At 45.5% G+C, this 22,423-nt stretch overlaps 1 protein-coding gene across 1 annotated transcript in view; it reads left to right on the top strand.

The window, feature by feature from the left end:
* KIF1C (kinesin family member 1C) overlaps positions 1–22,423 on the top strand; it is a 31,832-nt gene that overhangs the window by 4,452 nt on the left and 4,957 nt on the right. The window contains exons 8-22 of the mRNA XM_036766335.1: positions 94–205; positions 540–617; positions 746–811; positions 905–980; positions 1,327–1,405; positions 1,630–1,775; positions 3,425–3,594; positions 3,716–3,795; positions 3,933–4,008; positions 13,489–13,568; positions 14,358–14,452; positions 17,840–17,923; positions 20,721–20,907; positions 21,116–21,188; positions 21,676–22,287. Coding sequence (XP_036622230.1) covers positions 94–205; positions 540–617; positions 746–811; positions 905–980; positions 1,327–1,405; positions 1,630–1,775; positions 3,425–3,594; positions 3,716–3,795; positions 3,933–4,008; positions 13,489–13,568; positions 14,358–14,452; positions 17,840–17,923; positions 20,721–20,907; positions 21,116–21,188; positions 21,676–22,287 — 2,014 coding nt within the window. The remainder of the gene's footprint in view (positions 1–93; positions 206–539; positions 618–745; positions 812–904; positions 981–1,326; positions 1,406–1,629; positions 1,776–3,424; positions 3,595–3,715; positions 3,796–3,932; positions 4,009–13,488; positions 13,569–14,357; positions 14,453–17,839; positions 17,924–20,720; positions 20,908–21,115; positions 21,189–21,675; positions 22,288–22,423) is intronic.

Here is a 22,423-nt window from a genome sequence, read left to right on the forward strand (position 1 = left end):
CCTGAAGCTCTAAATGCCTGAATTCCAGGAGAGGGCTAGGGCTGATTAGACTGGATCCTTTGACCCGAATCCCCTCTTTTTCCCTTTCCTTAGGACAGTGGCTGCCACCAACATGAATGAGACCAGTAGCCGTTCCCATGCTGTCTTCACCATCGTTTTTACTCAGCGTTGCCATGACCAATTCTCAGGACTGGACACAGAGAAGGTGGGCTTTCTGTCTCCTCTGTGGGTTCCTCGCCATTTGTTCTTCTTGAACCTAGGACCCATTGCTTTTCCTCTCAGGCCGGGAAACACCCTTCCCCACATTACTGGAAAGAGTATGTCACTTTGATCCTGATCATCTTTCCTCCAGTTTCCACCACTTCAGAAAGAAGGAATAAATAATATGCCTGTAGACCCCTTTCCTCCAGCCACTCAGTAGTTGCCCGAGTTTCTGCTGGGTAGTTCCATTATGCTTCCTTTTTGCTTTTCTCTCCTTTCCTCTTTTCTCTGGCCTAACTCATCACCTCCTGTCTCTTCTTTTAACTTCTGACCTCTAGGTCAGTAAAATTAGTTTGGTGGATCTGGCTGGGAGTGAACGAGCTGATTCTTCAGGGGCCCGGGGCATGCGGCTGAAGGTGAGAAGAGATCCAGAGACATAGGGATCTGGGAAGCGGATGGGGGTGGAGGAGGTTCTCTTGCTGGGGTGGTGGGGGAGTGATACAGGGGCCGTCTCACTGCCTGTACTCTTCTCTTCGCCTTCCAGGAAGGTGCCAATATAAATAAGTCCCTCACCACATTAGGAAAAGTGATCTCAGCCCTAGCAGAGATGGTGAGACCTGGACTAATATTGGGGGAAAGAGGGAGTTACAGTGGTGGAAAAGTTCCCACTTCATCCTCCCTTGCACTTTCTTTTTGTCCCTAGCAATCAAAGAAGCGGAAATCAGATTTCATCCCTTATAGGGACTCTGTGCTTACCTGGCTACTAAAGGAGAATTTAGGTGAGAGCTCCTGTGTCCTACCTTTCTTTATGTTACTCTCGCCCCCTTTTGTTGAGCCTGTTATGCCATTGATTATTCTTTTCACTTGGACAGGTACCCTGCTATCCCTAGAACCACTTAGTCACTTCCCATGCCTCCCACTAACCCCAGGACCTTCACAGGGGTTTCACATTTCTCTCATCGCCACCAAGACTCTACTATTAGCTTCATAATTCTTCATTTAATTCCCACTCTCCATCCCCCAATTGCCCTGCCCCACCATGGATCTTATGTTCACTACCTGACCCTCAGCCAGCTTGACCCCTGTTGAAATCCAGCCCCAATGGTTCCTCTCCTTTATTCCCAGGAGGAAATTCACGCACAGCAATGATTGCAGCTTTAAGCCCTGCAGATATCAACTATGAAGAGACACTCAGCACCCTCAGGTTGGGACTCTGGGACACTGAAGGCATCAGATGGACAGGCAGGGGAAGCCAGGGACTTAGGGAGTAGTTGCTTAGGACCCTGATTTAAGGGCTCTGTAGGGCCCCTGCTACACCTTTAGACATGTTGGTTGATTGGAAGAGATGGAGATGCAGACAGACAAACAGACCAACAAAAGGGAGCTGGCTGAAGTCTAGGCCACCCTGACCCTCCCTCCCTGCCCCAGATATGCAGACCGCACCAAGCAGATCCGCTGTAATGCAGTTATCAATGAGGACCCCAATGCACGGCTGATCAGAGAGCTCCAGGAGGAGGTAGCCCGGCTCCGAGACCTGCTGCTGGCCCAGGGGCTCTCAGCCTCTGCTCTGGGAGGTATAAGGGATTGGGAGGTTGGGAGCTGGGGTTCCATCCTTTACTTACCCCCAGATTCCTTACTCGTATGTGGTCAGGGTGCTCCTTAGTGTTGTTAATGTTTTGGATGAATTCAGTTCAACAAATATTTACTATTAAGTGCTTATTACTTACATAATGAAACCCTAGGATAGGTGCTCATAAAACTTGTAAATGGCACAAAGTTCATAGCCTAATTCCGTGGAAAGAATCAGGATACAGAATTATCTTGATAGACCAGAATTCTGGGGCCAAACCAGCAAATTAGAGGGAAAAATAGAAAATCCTATAGTTAAGTTTTAAAAGTCACCTTTATAAGTATAGAGCCCTGGATTAAAAGAAAGATCTGGGAATTTTCAGAAGTGTGTAGAGTCCAGATCATAGGGAGGTTGTAACCGTAATATATTCTGTATTGGTCAGATCGTGTCTCTACTGTCATACTCTATTTTGAGGCCTTTTTAAAGGGGTCTTGATAAATTGGAGCATGCCCAGAAGAAAAGACTAAGGGGGACACACAAACCACCATAGCAACAATAATGATTGCCGGTATTTATTGAAGATCTTTAAGGTTTGCAGAGCACCTTACAATTACCATCTCCTTTAAATCCTCATAACTGTCCGCATTTTACAGATGGGAAAACTGAGGCGAACAGCGGCTAAGTGTCAGAAACAGGATCTGAACTTGGGTCTTCCTGACTACAGGTCCACTGTCCTATGTACTGTGCCACCTAATTGCCATAATCATTCCCATCTCTGCCCTTAGGGAACATGAAAGGCAACCATGCTTGGAGACATCCCTCATTCTTGTATTTAATTAGTTGCCAAGTGTTAGTGATATTACCTCCCCTTATTCCATGTCTTTCCTTCTTTCAACATGGTTATTACCCTAGTTCAGGCCCTGGGCCTTCATCCCATCTGACCTGAACTATTAAAATAGCCTCCTAATTGATTTCTCTGCTTCTTCAATTCATCCTCCACAAAATTACCCAAATAATCTTGGGTTGTAGGTCTGACCATGCCACCTTCCTGTTAAAAACAGTTTAAGTGTTTTCCTATTTTTTTTTAGGATGCAGTGTAAACATCTCAGCCTGCATTTAAAATCCCCCATAATTTGGTACCAGCCTGTTCCAGGCTTGATATTTCATATTACTATTTAATATTCTCTAATTGCAGCCAAACTGGTCCTCTGCTATTCCCTGAATTTAACGTGCCATTTCCTATTTTTATGCCTTGTCACAAGCCATCCCTTAATCCTGGAATGCTCACCTCCCACCTCCTTATCAGAATCTTTATTGCCCAGCTCAGAGGCCATCAGCCCTGAAGCCTTGCCTCATTCTTCTTTTACTCAGATTACCTAGTATTTATTTATTGGACATGTATCTTCCCAGTAAAACAGAGGCTCTTCGAGAGCATGGATTCTTTGTATCTTCCCTGCTGTGTAGTGTAAGCACGTAAGCTTAGGAGCTTCATGTGATGAACAGCTATAGGAAGGATTCTTGCTTTGGACTAGATGATTTCTCAATTCCCTTCTAACTCTTTAAGTGGCTATAAATGTTCTACGTTCTATAATCGTTCCATGGTTCTAGATGTCTTTTCAGACTCATTCTCTTTTGCCTCTTTCTCTGTCCCAGTTACAAAGCTGGAGGAGGGAAGCTGTGGGACTAGCTTGCCTGCTCTGTCATCCCCACCTGCTCCAGACTCACCTTTGGGTCCTCCAGTTCACAATGGGGAGGTGGAGTCATCATTCTCTTCTAATGCTGAGCCCCATATTGGGCCTGAGGAAGCTATGGAGAGACTACAGGTGAGAAACCTGGGAGTCCATCAGCCAGTGGGAGAGGGAGCTGGGGCTTTGCGTGCTTGAGAGATCTCCGTGGGAGAAGCTTGTCAGGGGATGTGCTGACCCATTTTCTCTGCGGATCCAGGAGACAGAAAAGATCATTGCAGAGCTGAATGAAACATGGGAGGAGAAGCTACGTAAGACGGAAGCCCTGAGAATGGAGAGGTATGGGCTTGTGATGTCTGTGGATGTCTAGGTGTCCAGAATGGGAAGAAATTGGGGTTGGGTTATTTATCCCTATGGAAAAGAAGCACAGGGAGCAAAAGGGAAGCAATCTGAGCATCTCTTTTCCTTACCCACAGAGAAGCATTGCTGGCTGAGATGGGTGTGGCCGTACGAGAGGATGGGGGGACGGTGGGCGTCTTTTCCCCGAAGAAGGTGAGGAGGTCAGGTGAAGCGTCAAAGGGGAAGGCTACACTAAAGGGGGAGGGGTGGTAGGGATGGTGGGCAAAAGGAATATTTATATTTGATTCTGTTACCTCCCCTGTGACCCATCCCTCCAGTATCACTAACCTTTTTCCCTATTTTACTTGATTTCTTCCCATTCAATCTCATTTCTGTCTTTTACCTCCCTTCTCAGTTGCTTGTGTGCCCTGCTCTCTAGGGGCAGAAGTCTCTGCTCTAAATCAGTTAGTCAAACATTTATAAAGTACATATCGTGTGCTAGGAACTGGGATTGCAAGGACAAAGATAGAAATCTCCTGGGAATTCAAGGACAAAGATTGAGTCTCATACCCACAAGGAGGCTTACATCCTAATAGAGGATACAAGTTACACACACACACACACACACACACACACACACACACATATGTACATACGTACGTACGTATATATATGCATACAGCACAAATATAAATACAGAGTAGCTAAGTACCAGTGTAATTTGGGAGAAAAGTACTAGCAGTTGGGGGGATCGGGAAAAGCTTTTTGCAGCAGATGGTATTTGAGCTACATCTCAATAGAACAAAAGCTCTATGGAGCCGAGGTAAAGAGGGAGAGAACTCCAGGTATTGGGTGAGGCAGTGCAGAGGCACAGAGATGAGAGACAGCTTCTTGTGTAAGGAGCAGAGAGAAGGCCGGTATGGCTGGATTGCAGATATGGAGGGGAAGTAGTGAGGCTGAAAAGATGTGTTGGATCAGGTCATGTAGGGCTTTAAAAGCTAACCAGGGAGTGGTGGGCTTTTGCTTTTGTTTTTGTTTTTAATCCTAGAGGCAATAGGAAGCCATCAGAATTGAGTAGTGGACTAACATGGTCAGACCTGGGATTAAGAACTCTGATTTTGGCAGCAGTGTGTAGGATATTGCTTGAAATGGTAAGAGACTTTTGGGAGGGAGGCCAATTGGGAGACTGTTGGGATAATCTAGGTGAAAGAGAATGAGGGCCTGAACTAAGATGATAACTCAGAGTGGAAAGAAGGGGCGTGACGGAAGAGAGATTGTGGAAGTAGAAATGGCTAGATGGCAACTGAGTGGATGTATGGGGTTAGGTAGGGTGAGGAGTCCAGGATAATACTGAGGTTATGAACTTGGGATAATGGTGCCTTTGAGAGAAATAGGGAAGTTTGGAAGAAGGGAAGATTTTGGGGGGAAAGAAAATGAGTTTAGTTTTCAGCATCTTGAGTTCAAGATTCCTCTGGGACACATAGTTTCAAATGTTCTTGTAGGCATTTTGTGATGCGGGACTGAAGCTCAGTGGAGATGGGTCAGATATATTTGAGTCATCTATAGAGAGGTGAGTGTTAAACGCATGGGAATTGTTGAGGTTATTAAGAGAAAGAGTCTTGGAAAGAAGGTGTTCTCAGCCCCTTTTTTGTGTCATGGACAAAGCCTTTTGATAGTCTGGTGAAGCCTATGGATTCCTCAGAATGGTAGTTTTTTAAATGCAGAAAATAAAACTCATAGAAAACCTATTATATGGAAATAGTTATCAAAATATTAAAATGACAAGTTCATGGAATCCAGGTTAAGTAGCTGTGGTATAGAGGGAGAAGACATGAGAGCGTAGAACAGAACCTTGGGCAACATCCACAGTTAGGATGCATGCTATGGATGATGAGCCAACCAAGGAAGCTGAGAAGAAGTTGTCAGACCAGGAAGAAGAGAATCAGGAGAGAGCAGGGTTATAAAACCCAAAGAGGTTTTATAGGAGGGTGTGGTGGTAAGCAGTGTCAAATTCAGTTGAAAGGTGAAGGATGAGGATTGAGAAAGAACCATCAGATTTGGTAATTGGAAGACAACATTGATAACTCTGATGAGAGTAGTTTTATTTGAATGGTTAGGTCAGAAGCCACGTTGCAAAAAGGAGTAAGTGAAAGGAGAGGCATGGGAGGCAACAAATATAGACAAATATAGATTTTTCCAGGAGTTCCGCTGATAAAGGGAGGAGAAATGTAGTGTGGTAGCTTGAGGCATGGTAGGGCCTAGTGAAGGTGTTTTAAAGTTGAAGACTGTGGGGAAGGAACCATCCCTTAAGAGCTTACAGTCTACTTGGAGAGACAAGGCTAATGAATGTTAAAATTAAATGCTAAATTGTATAGTCCTCGTTCCGAATATGATAGGAGTCAGAGAAGAGCAAGATTCCTTGATGCCAGAATAGTCAGGGGAGACTTTGTATTAGCAAGGCAATTGTCACAATATAGACAGACAGTTGTCGATACGCCTGTGTGGTTCTGTATCGCAAAATATAGGAGACTCTCTGTATAGAAGGTAGAAGATGTAAACCATTTATTCAGACACCAGAGAACCAGATCCCCAAACCAACAAGCCCAATCCATCCTAGCAACCAAGAATTCAGTACACAACATCACAGCGGAGAACCACTCCATCCCAAAGCCATCTGCCCCCCTGCAGGGGCCTTCCCACCAACACACTCACAGCACAGCACATGTCTGCTCTCTCCCTCAGCTCTGACTGCTCTTTCAGCATCTCCTGTGGCACCCTTTCCTTTTCCTCTCAGCAAGCTCCTCCCACCACGTGGGACTTGGGCTTCCTGTGATGTAAGCAGGTTGCATGGGCCCATTAACGGGTGGGAAAGCTCTTCAAATTTAGATTACTATTATCGGCTTCTTGGAAGAAGGAGAACTTGGGCTAAGTCTTGAAGGATGAGAAGTACTTGTGTAGGCCATGTAAGATGGGAGGGGAACATTACAGTCTTCCAGTAGATACAGAATAAGTACATTTAACTGAATTTAAGGCATTCCAGCTTGGGAAAATAGCATATGGAAAAGTACAAATGGGAATTATCTTGGTTTGTGTGCAGAACCACAGAGACACTCATTTGGAGCAGATACTTCATACTGGATGTCTGAGACTGTTCATCTAGAATTGGGAGGCCTTGAGTTCCAGGCTAAGCAGTTTGGACTTGATAGGTCATACTGAATGTTGTGAGGGGCAGGGAGGGACGTGATGAATGACATGAAGGAACCTGAAGTAGGATGCGATGGGACTTATTCTCTTGGGCCTCAGAGGACTGGAGCAGGAGCACGAATAGAAACTAAGAGGCAAATCTATGCTTGATGTCAGGGAAAACTTCTGACATTAAAACTATCCCATAATTAAATTAGCTTCATTCATTTGTTGGTGACCGCTATTTTTGAGTTTGGGTTGGATTAGATGGCCACAGGGGAACCTTCCAACTCTAAAATTCTAAGACTATGAACTTGTGTTTTAGTAATATTAGTCTAGCAACCGTATGCAAGATAGGATTAGAAAAGAAGAGAGAGTGGAAATAAGGCCCAAAATAGGACTTGGGTTTGAAACAATTGTTATCAGTCTAGGCATAAGGTTTTGGATTTAAGTGGTGGCAATGGAAATCATAGAGAAAAACATTTTTAAAAAGAGAAATTTTGTAGACGTAATAGAATTTGGTCGCATTGTATAAGAGGAAGAAAAGATTTAAAGATGACCCCAAAGTTTTCTAACTAGAGAGATGGAGTTACTGAAATTGGGAAAGGCTGTGATGAATTGGTAAGTTTTATTTTAGGACTTCCTTGGTTTTATAGGAAAATGGAATATTTGAGTGGAAATGTCCTTTAGGAAGTTGAAAAAGGGAACCATACTGAAGGTGAGATTAGGTCTAGAGAGGTAAGAGTTATTGGCATAAAGGTGATAACTGGCTCCACGGCAGTAGATAAACTCTCCATAGTTAGTAAGTGGAGAAGAACAGAGGGCCAGGAGAGAGAGGATTAGAGGGCACATATAAGGCAGTGGGAGGAATAAGAGAAGCCAACAATAAAAGCAATAGCCAACATTTATGTAGCTCTTACACCTTAGTTCATGACACATGCTCTTTACTCTAGTAGTACTGGCCTCCTGCGTGTTCCACAAACAAGACATTCTATCTGATGGCTCCTGGCATTTTCTTTGACTGTCCCCCATTCCTAGAATGCTCACCCTTTTAATCTCCACCTACTGGCTTTCTTTAAATCCCAACTAAAATCCCATCTTCTACAGGAAGCCTTTCCCTACCCTTCTTAATTGTAGAGCCTTTCCTCTCTTAATTATTTCCTATTCACCTGTTTTTGTACATATTTATTTGCTTGTTATCTCCCCTATTAGATTGTGAACTCCTTGAGGTCAGGGAGCATCTTTGCCTCTTTTTGTATCCCCCAGTGCTTAGCTCGGTGCGTGGCACATAGTAGGCTCTTAATTGTGTATTGACTGACAGACTTGAAGGTTTGCAAAGTGCTTTACATACATCATCTCATTTAAACCTCACAATAGCTCTTCCAGAGGTAGTATTATCTTATTTTGTATTTGAGAGGTTAGGTGATGTATCTAAGTACTTGTCCAAAGTTAGATTTGAACCCAGACCTTCCTGATTACAAATCCGGCACTCCCGTCGCAGAACATGGTTATCCCACCTTTTCATTGTTAGAGTAATCTAGAGAGCTAAGAAAACCAAGTACAGTGTTAGGTACTAACCAGAACCCTGCCGAGGGAGGGGGCAGTCTCAAGATGGGGTGGCCAGCAATGCTACGTGCCACATGTAGGCCAAGGGGCAAAAGGACTTAGAGATGGCCATTAGACTTGACGAGAAGGAAGTCGTTGCTGGTTTTTGAGAGAGCTGTTCCAGTGCAAGTGTACAGGCCATTGTGAGGCCTAAGGCAGATGACCAGGGAACAAGAGACCAGAAAGTAGAGGAAGTATCCATGGAAGGAGTGTAATAGAAGAAGCAAATGAATTAATATGGGGGAGGGCTTTAAATGAAGCTTTCTTTGAGAAGTAAGAGATAGGAGCATGTTTGCTTATTCCTCTACTTGAGAGAGAAAGAGAGTGAATGTACTGGAGGTGGGTGTTTAATGACGTTCCAAAAGAGGTAGAGGACGATCAAAATCTGGAGAACTGCTTTGAATCCTCTAACACTTAAGATTTAAGGAGGCTGTGTAGGGTAGTGGAAAGAACCCTGGGTTCAGTTCCCACCTCTTACACTTATTTCCTGTGTGACCTTGGACAGGTCACTTAATTTCCCTAGACCTCAGTTTCCTCATGAAAGGAGAGGCTTGGGTTGGAGCCCCTCTGAAGGCCTTTCCAGCATGAAATCCATGGCCCTATGTTCCTAGCATATGGCTGTGGGCGAGCCATGCAGCCTTTTAGTGTGAGTTCCTTCCTTTGTAACATGAGAATAAGTACTTGTAGTCAGTGCCTCCCAGAGCTGTCTTGAGGAAAGTACTTTATAAATCTTAAAGAGTATTTTAGAAACGTGAGTTATTAAGCAAGAATGTGGCTTAGAGTAAAGTAGAAAGGTCACTTCTCGAGATGCAAAGGAAAACTACTTTTGAAGCTGGAGGGAAGAATCAGATAAGACAAGATAAAGATACTGGTATTTTAAAGTGAAAATGTTATATGAGGGGGTTCTTACCAATAATTTCCATCTATTATGATGTAGAATTTTATTACTCAGTTTAACAAACATTTATTAAACTTCTGCTGTGTGCCAGGCCCTGTCCTAAATGCTAATAATACAAAAATAAAAATGACAGCCCTGGCCCTCAGGGAGCTTACTGGGGGGAAATACATCATGTACACAGTTAAATAAAGACACAAAGTTAAATAAAAAAAACAACTGGAAAGTTTGGGGGAAGGCTTTATATATTGGAGAGGGGGGAGAGGATAGAATCAGGGAGACCAACAGGCTATTGCAGTCATCTAGACAAGAGGCAGTGAAAACCTAAATTAAGATAGTTGCTGTGTTAATATAAGGAAAGGGTCATATGAGATGATGTGTTGTGCAGGCATTAGCCGTAAAACTTGGCAGCTGGCAATGCTGGGGATGAGGAGGAAGAGGGACCAGTTAGTGATACCTAAGATTACAAACTTGAACAAGTCTCCTGACTCCGAGCATTTTGACTGTCCTCCTGTGCCTGGAATGCTCTTCCTCCTCATCTCTGCCCTCTGGATTCCTTCAAGTCCTAGGTAAAATCCTATCTTATGCAGGAAGCCTTTCCTGATCTCTCTTAGTTCTACTGCCTTCCCTTTGTTGATTATTTCCTTCTATTCCATCATAGCTTGTGTGTACGTACTGTTTGCACGTCATCTCCCCTGATAGATTGTGAGCAAAAAATGGGGAGGCACTCAGGAATGACAGGGTGGAAGATGGCAGCTGGTCTGAAGAAGCAGGATCCTTGGGGGTTCAGTACTGAGTGACTTAGTTCCTCCTGGGCATGGTCTCCAGAGGTCAGGCTTGGAGAGTGAGGCACCAATGGCTAAAAGATGGTGGAAGATGAACTAGGAGAGGGGAGGGGCTGGTTGACAGTGTCAGAAGTTACAGAAAAGTAGGCTTGAAACCTAGAAGGGATTTAGCTCTCAAGGGAATGTGTTTCATTTTCACGGTGGGGTCAGAAGCCAGAAGCAAGAGTTTGAGAAGTAAGAGGAAGGTTGAGAGATATAATTGGACTTTTAGGACTTTGATTGTGAAAGATAAAAGAGAGAAAAGAAAATAGTTTGAGGGGATGATAGGTTCAAGTGGAAGGGAGGGTTTTTCTCCCTTTTTAAAGATTTATTGATGCCTTTTGGTTTTTACACTGTGGTTTGGATATTCGTCTCTCACTCCTAGTTGAACCCTCCTTTGTAACAAAAACAACTAAATAAAACTCATCTGTAAAAACAACTGCTTATGAGAGAATGTAACATTCTGTACTAGTAGTTCTCCCTTCTCTTTTTTTGAGAGGAGCGAAATGTGCTTTATTAGCTGTTCTTTGGGGCTAAGATTAGTCCCCGCAGATAATATAAGTTCCTCTCTCTTTTAGCATTGTTTTAATTTACTAATTGTAGTTGTGGAGAAACAAATTAATTACTCTGCATTTGGGGCACAAGCCTGCCAGAGACAGATTTATTAATTTAATTATTCGCATTCTGAGCATCTCTGCTCAAAGAGAAAGGAATCCCAAAGGGGGCAGACTTTCCCCATGCTTTTGTAAACAAGCCATCTTTGAGTTGCAATTTGTAATCTGCCCAAAGACACGATTGTACAGTAAGACCTCAGGTGAAAGTTCAGTGAATGGTTTTGATTCATCAAACAGAATTTAACTTAACTTTTGGCATTTCGTGGAAAACTATTTTACTAAATCCATTCATTTCCCTCTGTAACCATTTCCACTAAGGATCTTCTGCTCAGAGGTAAACTCAGGAGGTTTTAAGAAATTTCCAACTGAAGTAATCAAAGCATCATTTGAATCATTTTGAAGAAAAGTTCTCTCTGGGCTTGACCAGGCCTCTCCTTTTAGGAACTAGTCCTTCCAAAAGAACGATATAAGAGCGTTTCAGTACGAAGCATTGTTTCAGAACTGATAGTACACCTCGATAAGGCTTTGGGCTAGGATACTGAGAAAACAGCTTTCTTAATATTTGTAAAAGGGACAAGGGAAGCCTAGTGTTCTTCCACGTGGTCATTGTAATACACATAGTGTATTGTTCTATATCTGCTTCACTAGGTAATAGATTCAGTCAGTGTAGTGGTGTAACTTTCTTCATTGGAGTATTCAGCCCCATGGGAGCAGGGGCAGAGCAGCATTATGGGTACAAGGAAAAGAATGCTGGATTTGGAGTCAGAGGACCTGGTTTCAAACCTCCCAGGCTCTGCTCCTCAGTCATTGTGTGACCTTGGGCACGTTGCTTAACCTCCAGACCTCACTTTCTTATCTGTAAAATGAGGAATTTAAACCAGATAGCCTCTAAGGTCACTTCCAGCTCTAAATCTGTGTGATCCAGGTTTGGGATTTTACAGGACCTAAGACAGGGGTGTAACTTTAACTCATTAACTATAGGGCAGAGGCTGAAAGGAGGGAAGTGATAATGGTCTGAGAGAATACAGAGAGTGGAGGTTGCAGCGAGGTCCCTTCTGGCCCTCAGCCTATTACTATAATCCTTTGTGGAAGAGTGAAGCCAAAGGAGGAAGACAAAAGAGATGATCAAAAAGGGAAATCTCAGAGACCAAACTGCTGAAAATGGGCCAGTTTGGGTTGATGGCAAAAATTGAACTAGGGGGCTAGTCAGTTGGAGGGGCATCAGGGTTCATCTTGAAATCCCACAGTATGAGGGCAGGGGTTGGTGGAGAGGAAGCCAGCTATTGAACTCCTTGAGGAAGAAAAGACTGTCTCGTAGAACAAGAGATGGATAGGGAAGTAATAGTGGAACAGGATGACCATCAAAAGAAGAGGGGCTGCTTAGTGTCAGGAGCAGAAGGAGCATTTGGAAGTGGCTTTGAGGTGCAAAGAATATGCTCTTTGCCCGCTGTGTTAGGGGTGCATGAGCTGAGGAGGACCTGGCACTGCAGAGGATGGCCAGGGAAGCTGTGTCTTTTGGAGAGAACAGAGTTTCTGAGAGTGTAAGAAAATGGAAAGAAGGTGAAAGGAAGGAATCTTTGATGAGGGGAGATTTGTCAAAGATCGACCTAGGGTTTCAGGACGTTGGGGTTTCATAGTGACGAATGGTGACTCTGAATCTGAAGCACTAAGGGAGGAGGTAGTATAGATTTGATAGCCATACACTAGTTGGTTCACTGGACCTCCTGTCCTGTGGGGTGCTGTTCTGTCTCAGACATCAGGGAGGTAGAGAGTTGAGGCAGCAAGATCAAGTCTTAGGATTTAATTGATCGATCCCTGGTGATCAAAGCCCCAGAGTCTGACTGAATTCTCACTTTGCCTTGTCCTATATGACTCCTATCTAGGCTTGGTAGCTGAAGCCTTGGACCTCTGTGAGGTCCTGGCAGGAAGGACTGGGTATTTAGCTATTCAGAGGTTATAGAGGGCAGGGGTGTTTTCCTTTTCCTCATAGGGTTTGTTGCATAGTAAATTAGGTGGTGCCTCTCTGTAAATTCCAAAGGGGGGGCCTTCAAATCTAGCTCCTAAGAGGGACCAGAGCTGGAGCCCCCACCTTCTCATATCCAGTGATGGAGAAGGGAAAAGGTGCTAAGGTAGGAATCTTAGTGTCAGCGGTGACACCCACCTTCCTGGGCACGTAGCTAGTGGTGACAGAAGGGTGAGACTTTGGGGACATGGGGCAGAATAGAGTCAACCTCCGCAAAAGGAGCTGTGGTCTCTCCGCTGCCTCTCTTCATCAGTCAGGTGAGACAGTTTCAGTCTTGCATCCTGGCTTCCAGCCACTTAGGTGGCTGTGTTCCACTACATTGTGTGTGCCTCATGTCTGCGTTCTATTCTGATTTTTCCCCTTCGATCTCTGACCTTAGCTGTCTGTATCCACTCAGACCTCTACACTCTTTGATATTTGTCTTATGGTTGCTTTCATGATTCCTGAGATCCCTACTCGTTCCCTTGTGCCTCCTTCCCTTCTCTTTATCCCTTATTCCCTGAATGGTTCCCCTCTCCTCTTGATAACTTGTGTCTTTCCTTCCTACAGACCCCTCATCTGGTAAACCTAAATGAAGATCCCCTGATGTCAGAGTGTCTGCTCTATCACATTAAAGATGGTATCACCAGGTAGCCTTTCTCTCCTCAGTGACCCTTTATATGTTACCTATTGTTAGATTTCAGGGTTGGCCACCTTTGGGTTGGCAGAATTGACATTTTGGTGTTCTCCTTTGTCTTCACTTCCTGAGAAAGAGTTCTGCTTAAGTGCCCTGGGAAATTGCTTACCTTGCCCATGTGCAACCTCTCTTCTCTACCCTGTCTGGTGAGGTTGTGACCATCGTTATCCAGGCTTAAGGAAGAAATCCAATCAAATGTAAGCCTGGAGGTCCCAAGTTCTAGTTCTAGCAGGTCTGTTCCTATCCCTGTGCCCCTTATATAGTTACTGAGTATCCCTGAGCAAAGTGCCCTCATGGTTAGTTGCTTTTGGAGCTCCAAGGATGGGGGAGAAAGAAGGCAGGTTCTACCACCTGAGGCTTATATGCATAAAATTACCAATAAAATCTCCATTACCATGGCAAAGGGATAGGACTGGTCTCTTTCCCTTTCCACCTATGTTTCATGATTTCTTCCTGGGAATTCTTTTTCCCTTACAGGATTGTTCTTTGCATTAATTTTAAGCTGATTCACTTGAATAGAAATGTAAGAAAAGGTAGACAGAGTTTTGGGGTGAGGGAATAGGTAAAGAGAAGGAGTGTAATAGATCTCACCTCTTGGAATGACCCTAGGTTCCAGTACCAACCTAGGCACTTCATTTTTTCTGAAAGTCCCACTTTCCTCTAGCTGGGATCCTGGGATTTTCAAAAGGTTCTTCCCTACCACTACAACTCACCTACCATTTCTCCCTCTTTCCCTCCTTAGAGTAGGCCAGGTAGATGTGGACATCAAACTGACTGGGCAGTTCATCTTAGAGAAGCACTGTGTGTTTCGGAGCCTCACTCAGCCTGATGGAGAAGGTAACTGGGGCCCTGGGCTGAGCGGGGAGTCTGGACATATCATATACTGACCACCCAATGAATGCAGAGCTCTTTGCCAGAGCTGTGGGGGTAAATGCTTAATGGAGAGATACAGTTCCTGGCCTTGGGTGGCCTGAGGAAGGAGACACAAGATGCATGCTCTGGAAGACATCGGTATATCACAATATAAAGGTCATTGCAAGTCAGGACTCCCAGCAGGTAATAGCAGGTCTGCTGCTACCCTGCACATCTGAAATTAGAAGGCTAGAGTAAGTGATCTCTAAGGTGTCTCCTAGCTCTGCCATCCTCCAGGTCTGTGAATAATAATGGCATGAATATATTGGGGCAGTATTACCCAGGAAAATGTTGGAGGATAGAGTGGGGTTAAGAGGGCAGGGAAGTGGAGACGAGGACTGACCATCCTCACTTCCTTGGTCTCCTCAGCAGGCAGGAGCAGCATCAAGATATGTTTTGGGAATATGTGTTTGGTTTAGCAGAAGTTGCTTCTGTTTGTCTTTTTAAGCAAAGACTTCTGGGAATTTTAGTCTTCTGGAGTAGCTGTAAGCAGCGAGGACTTTGGGGAATTGTAGACCCGATGAGCATGAACTCCCAAGGTCTTCAGAAAGGCTTATTAGCCTGTTCTCTGTAGAAACAGAGGCTCTAGGGTGTTGTGGCCCAGGGGTGGCTGTAGCGTCAGGCACTCAAATTAAGCAAAAAGTTATTTTGGTTCAGATGTTATTTTGTAGATAGAACCAGTCCAATAGCTTTGGGAAAACAATGGGTCCGCATGTGGTTAGGCCGAGTTAAGTGAACAGCTGCTGACCTAGAAGAGGAGAGCAGTGAAGGGGGAGGCCTCGTGCTGTGACCGCAGGACACCCGTTTCCTGCCCTTGGGTTAGGGGAGGAGGAACGTATGTGGTCACTGAGGCTGAGGTTTTGGCTCCCCCCCTGCCCCGCTTGGTTTGGACCACAGTTCATTATATAAAATTCATGCTTGGGTTCAGCTGATTGATACTTCTTTTTAATGTTTTATTGGTGCTTTCTATTTTGTTTTTAAAGTCGTCATCTCTTCCCAGTGATTTTTCTGCCCCCCACCCCAGTAAACTTCTGCCTTGTAATAAGTACAGTCGAGCCAAACAAATCACCACAGTGACCACATGTGAAAATGTGTGTGCCTCACTCTGCATCTCAGGTCACCTGAGGCGTGGTGCCTCACAGTCAGCCTCAGGGACTTAGTCACACTCGGTCACCTCAGCAAGTTAATGTGGTTTGTTCTGGCTCAGTTCACGTCTCTGTGGGCAGCTGTGAGGTTGAACTCAACAAGTTACTTGCTGAGTTTCTGTTAAATATTTGTCTAGCTTGGTGCTGAGACACTGTAGTGGGAGATAGGGATACAAGTATGGCCTGGGAGCGGGATACAGGTGCATGAAAAATAAGTTAGCAGTGGTGTAAAGTTATGTCCAAGTGCTGAATGGAGTGGTATGGGTAGGTACTAGTAATAGAGGAATTCAGAAGAAGAGGGAATCGATATGGATCACAGGATTCGGAGCTGGAAAAGACTTAGCACTGTTATCTCATTGGTGTCCAATTCAAATAGAAACAGATCTGGCATGGAAAACCACAAATTCGCATTATCTATGTTGTATTGTATTTTTCTTTATTTTGCTAAACATTTCCCAATTATATTTTAATCTTGTTCAAGCCTCACTCTGGAGTTTTTGAAGGCTGCATGTGGCCCAGGAAAGTTTGACTCCTCTGGTCTAGGTAACCTCTACATTTTACAGATGAGGAGACCTTGGGTCACAGAGATAAAGTAGTTAGCACCAGATTGAAACCCAGGTCTTTCTGACTTCTTCAAATCTAGGATTCTTTCCACCACGCCACATTGCAGTCCCAACACTGGGCATCTTCTAAGCCAACCCCATGCCCCTAGAGCAGGGCTGTCCAAAATGTGGCCTGCCTACAAGCATAGAAATTTACATAAATGCTATAGTAAAGGAAGCTGAGCTACCACAGAGCTCTCCCTAAGATGGCAAATCAAAATATATTGTCTCTTGTTTCAATAAAAATCTAAGGTTGGAGAGCCCTGCCCCACAGGTACCTAGGACCCAGATAGCCCAGCACAGATGTCCTTCATTTTGGAATGTGGGATTAAGTGATTCCAGTTCTTTCCCCACATTGTCAGAACCTTATCTCCAGGGTGTCCACAGAGCCCCACTCCCTCCCCAAACACATCAGGAATTTCTCTTTTCCTCCCCCCATAACAATAGCACTTCCTCAGGATTTGGCTCAGGCCAGCTTTCTCCAAATCTCACTCTCCCCAAACCCTGCCTTAAACACACACTCACATACTCTGTCTCCCTCTTTCCCTTCCTCTCTCTCCCTCCCTCTTCCTCTGTCTCCCCTTTTCTCCCCTCCAGATTCCTGCCCCTACTTTAGAAGTTACACTCTCTGTATCTGTTCCCTATCAACCGTCCTTAGGTTTAGCCCCCATTATATACCCAGAACTCCAAGGGCCCCCTTAGATTAACCTGGGAAGGACAAAGAGAATAGGAAGAAAGCATGTTAGGAGGGAGTGGGGAGAATCTGAGCAAACTGCACAGGAGAAAAGCTGAGCATGAGATCTGGGAAACAAGGGAGAAGCTGGACCCAGCTCGAGCAAAGAGTTCATGAGGAAGAGGAGGGAGATAACTGGTGAGAGTTACATTATATGAGAGCTGGGCCAAAGGCTTTGGACTTTATTCTGAGGAGAGTTGGATCCAGTGAAGGCTCTTGACCAGGGAAATTATCTGATGGAAGTTGTAGACAATGAAGATTGGTCAGGCAGCTTTTTGGAGGATAAATGACAGTAGGGAGAAAGCCAGGAGCCTGTTGTCATTTAGGTAGGACTGTGTTGATGATGGCTGTGGGAATGGGGAGGAAGGAATGAGAAGACTGGAGGTCAGAGTGGCTGATTAGAATTGTCTCCTGGGATTTCTGGGCTTTTCAGGTAGTGATAGTGGTGGTGGGTGAGGAGGTTCACAAGCAAAGGCAATTGAATTAGGACTAACCACTCCTTTACTCTTCCCTCCTTGTGCTGCCACCAGCGGGGCCAATCCATCCCCCACAGGTAGGGGGAGGGGCATTGCGAGCTTGAGAGAGAGAGAGAGAGAGAGTGTGTGTGTGTGTGTGTATGCTAGTGTGTGCGTGTTCTCATGTGTGGTCATGTGTGTGTGCACATGAGTTGGTGTGCATAAGTGTGCTCGAACATGTGCACAAGTAGTTTGGGGTTCTGGGGGAGCTGGGAGGAGGGTGGGACTATAAGCAGGGCAGTGAGAATTTACAAGCCCATAGTCACCTCCCCCACCCCCAGCTTTCCCCAGTATTTACCTCTCCTTTTTCTTCCCAGTTGTGGTGACTCTGGAGCCCTGTGAAGGAGCCGAGACATATGTAAATGGGAACCCTGTGACCCAGCCACTGGTGCTGAGATCAGGTAGAAGGGTCTCAGAGGTGGGGTTTCTGGTATTGGGTGGGTGTGGGGTATGTATGATGGAGACTGAGGTCAGAGGCATGGAAACAAAATCACAGAATCTGAGAGTTAGAAAGGACTTTGAGAACCTCTAGTGAGAAGGAACTCATAACTCCTGAGGCAACTCATTTCCCTTTGGGGATGTTATAATTAATTGTTTTTATGCCGCTCTGCAACTTCCACCCATGGCTCCTACTTCTACCTGGGGTCCAATAGAAGAAATCTAACCCATCTTCCATGTGACATTTAAATTACTTGAAAACAGTTGTGGCCCTTTTTAAGTTTCCTCTTTCTCTTCAGCCAGTCCTTGTGTACTATGGGTGTGTCCTTATGCGAGAGGCACCCCATTCCCTCTCTCCAGGCTGTTTCCTTCACCCACTCTACCTTCGTGCCGTCAGGTCGAGGGTTCCATGAGGTGGGCAGCCATGGTGCTACAAATAACTTTCAGGATCCTAGGGGTAACTGTGGTGTGGGGAGGCTCTATGTCCACTGCTCACAACTGTAGCTCCCAAACCCCTACAGGTGTACTCCCCATTTAAACAAATTAGCCAAGATGACGCTGTTAACTCTGACAAAGGAGACTCATTAGAGAAACCCACGGGCCTGGGACAGTTTGCAGCTCTGACCTGTGGGCCTAGAAATCCTTCATCTTCTTAGAGAACAGTCCGTCCCATGTATGCTCCACTTGAATTGCTCCTGGACCCCATTTGATTTGGCTGTAAGGCAGGATTATGATCTTTCAGCAAACATGCCTATGTCTCCTCCATCCTCATAAAACCCTAACCTGGTCTTCCATCCCTGCTAATTATCATCCTGTATCTCTTCTGTTCTTTCTGGCTAAGCTCCTTGAAAAAGTTGTCTTGGGCACCTCTCTGTCCTTTCTTAACTCTCCACAACCCAGCTTCTAACCATTTCAATTTAACTGAAACTGCACACTGCAGAATCACCAGTGATCTGTTAATTGTCAAAACCAGTGGTCTTTCCTCAGTCTTCATCCTTCCTGACCTTTCTTCAGCCTTTGACTGTCACTCAGCCTCTTCTCCTTGAGGTCCTCTTATCTCTAGGTTTTTGGGACATCTCTTTCTCCTGGTTCTCTTCCTCCATATCTAATTGCTCCTTCTCATGCTTCTTTCCTGGGTCTTCATCCAAGTCACACTGAATAACCATGGGTGCCTCACAGGGTTCTCTCCTGAGTTGTCTTTTCTTCTGCCTCTGTACTGTTTCACTTGGTGATCAGTCCCATCAGCTCAGTGATCATCTCCATGCTGATGATTCTCAGATGTGCTTATCCAATCCTAATCTCTGCTGACCTCCAGTCTCCCATCTTCAGTTGCCCTTCAGACATCTGAAAGTGGATGTCCAGTAAGACATCTTAAACTCAACGTGTCTTTCCCCCCACATCCTCCCCTCTTCCTTATTTCACTATTACTGTTGAGGGGACCACCATCCTTCTAGTCCCCCAGCCTCCCAATGTAGGTATCACACAATATTCCTCACTATCTGTCACTCCCTCCCCACCCTCCGCCCCCATCTGTTGGTTTCACCTTTGAAACGTCTCTTGAATACAGCCCTGGTACTGCCACCTCCCTGGTATAGGCTCTCATCACCTCGTACCTGGACTGTTGTGATAGTCTGCTGGGAGCGTTGCCTGCCATCAGTCTCTCCCCATTTCATCCTTCATTGAGCCACTAAAGTGATTTTTTATTTGTAAAGTGCTGGTCTGACCATGTTAAGCTCGTACTTAGTGAATTCCAATAACTGTTTATCATCTCAGAAATAAAATATATAATCCCTTTTGACCTTAAAAACCCTTCATAACGTTCTCTTTTCCTCCCTTCCACATCTTTCCAGGCTTCATACATCTTACTTCCTTGAACACATTCTCTGATCTAGTGACAATGGCTTCCTGGCTTCCATCTCTCAGCCCCAGGCATTTTCTCTGGCTGTTCTGTTTGCCTCAAGGGCTCTCCCTCCTCAATTCTGCCTCCTGGCTTCCCTTAAGTTCCAACTAAAAACCCTTCTACAGGAAGCCTATCCCAGTCCCTCTTAATTCTAGTGCCTTCCTTCTTTGAATTATTTCCTATTTATCCTGTGTATAGCTTGTTCATACATATTTGTTTACATGGTCTCGCCCATTAGATTGTTAGTGCGTTGAGGGCAGGAGCTGTGTTTTGCTTTTCTTTGTATCCCCAGGGCTTAAAACACAATGCCTGACACCTAGTAGGTGGTTAATAAATGTTTTATTAACTATTTTCTTCCTTCTGCTTCTCTTGTCCACAATATTAGATTGCATGAGAAACATTATATGCTTTGCCAGAAATACACAAGGGAGTAGTCAAAGGGAAAGGAGCTTAAGATAGGCTGGACAGATAGAGGGATGTAAGAGTGAGGACCAGGCAGTCAAGTTTAAATTGCTTTCACTATGGAGTCAGATTCTGTTAACTCTCTCTTGGTTCTTTGTTAGTTGGTCCCTAAAAAACATAGTTATAGTAGAAGCAGGCTGTGGTGAGGCTCCTTGTAACTAGGTAAAACAGAGTGCAGGCAAGGATGACTGGGGTTTTTTTTGGCCACATGGAAGCTCTACTCTAACTGGGGATGGAAGGGAGAGAGGGTGTTATGGCCCCTTGGTATCTCTTGGGAAAATTCTAGCATGCTCTTTGGATGCTGGTAGAGCTCTGTTGTGGGTAAAGATCTGTCAGGGGTAGAGAAATGTATGATGAAAGATTATTTACCTTCTTTGCTAACCTTGCCCCATCTCCAGGGAACCGAATTGTCCTGGGCAAGAACCATGTCTTCCGCTTCAATCACCCTGAGCAGGCTCGACTAGAGCGAGAGCGAGGGGTGCCTCCACCCCCAGGGCCGCCAGCCGAACCTGTGGATTGGAACTTTGCCCAGAAGGAGCTCCTCGAACAGCAAGGCATTGATATCAAGCTGGAGATGGAGAAGAGGTGCCTTTGCGGGGCGGGGAGTAGAACAGGGCTGAGTGAGCCTAGGTACCTGCTTGGCTACCGTTCCTTTATTAGGAGATCTGATTCTTTTTTCAACCCATAATATTCCTTTCCCATGTGCTACATTCCTCACTACCAAGCCCCTGTAACCCCACAGGAAAAAAAAAAAAAGTGGTCCTGAGCTTTGTCTTTCTCTCCCTGGCTTCAGGCTACAGGATTTAGAGAATCAATACCGGAAGGAGAAAGAAGAGGCCGATCTTCTGTTAGAGCAGCATCGATTGGTGAGTGGGACGGGGAGGTCAGCAGGGAAGGAGGGCCCTAGCGGTAATGACAAGGCCCATCTCATGACTAGCACTAGGACTTTGAGTGACCATAGGGTTAGGCAGAGTACGATTTCTTTTGGGGCAGGTGAAGGGATTGGCGCTGCAGTAGAAATAGTGGGGATGAGAAGTTGGGATTAGGGTGAGGAGAGTTTCAGGGATCTGATAGGAGTAAATAAAGCTAAGGGTGGGATAGGGGAAAAGATTAAAATAGAAAAATGGAGTTCATTCCGAAATGTTTGTTAGATCTGGAAGGGACCTCTGAAATCTCGTCCTACCCCCTCGTTTTACAGAGGAGTCTTCTCACTTCCTACCTAGTGTTCTTTCCACTGTGCCCCGATTAAGTGAATGACCACTGTGTGCTATTACTGTCCCTGTCTTAGCTCTCCTATGACATACTGGGACTAGTAGCCCCAGGGTGTACTGTAAACCCTAACCCTCTATGCAGTATGCAGACTCAGACAGCGGGGATGACTCGGACAAACGGTCCTGTGAGGAGAGCTGGCGACTGATATCGTCACTTCGGGAGCAGCTTCCACCCACCACAGTCCAGTCCATCGTCAAGCGCTGTGGCCTGCCCAGCAGTGGTAAGCGCCGGGCCCCGCGGCGAGTCTATCAGATTCCCCAGCGGCGACGGCTGCAGGGCAAGGACCCCCGCTGGGCCACAATGGCAGACCTGAAGATGCAGGCGGTGAAGGAGATATGTTATGAGGTGGCACTGGCTGACTTCCGACATGGGAGGGCGGAGATCGAGGCACTGGCTGCCCTCAAGATGAAGGAGCTGTGCCGTACCTACGGCAAACCTGAAGGGCCTGGGGATGCCTGGCGGGCCGTGGCGAGAGATGTTTGGGATACAGTAGGGGAAGAAGAGGGAAGTGGAGGAGGAGGGTCTACCGAGGATGGGGCCCGAGGGGCCGAGGTGGAGGATCTCCGAGCACACATTGACAAGCTGACTGGAATCCTGCAAGAGGTGAAGCTGCAGAACAGCACCAAGGACCGGGAGCTTCGGGCACTGAGGGATCGAATGCTCAGGATGGAAAGAGTCATCCCCCTCACTCAGGTGAGGCCGTCCTGCCATCTCTGGACCTAGCAAATGCCCCTTAGGTGTGCATGTGCCTGCCTTTGCTCATTTCTCCATCCTCTTCCACTTCCCTGAGGAACCTTGTTCGTTCCTACCTAGTCATCCATTCCGTCAT

Source organism: Trichosurus vulpecula, chromosome 7, assembly GCF_011100635.1.
Source record: "Trichosurus vulpecula isolate mTriVul1 chromosome 7, mTriVul1.pri, whole genome shotgun sequence".
Lineage (NCBI taxonomy): Eukaryota > Metazoa > Chordata > Mammalia > Diprotodontia > Phalangeridae > Trichosurus > Trichosurus vulpecula.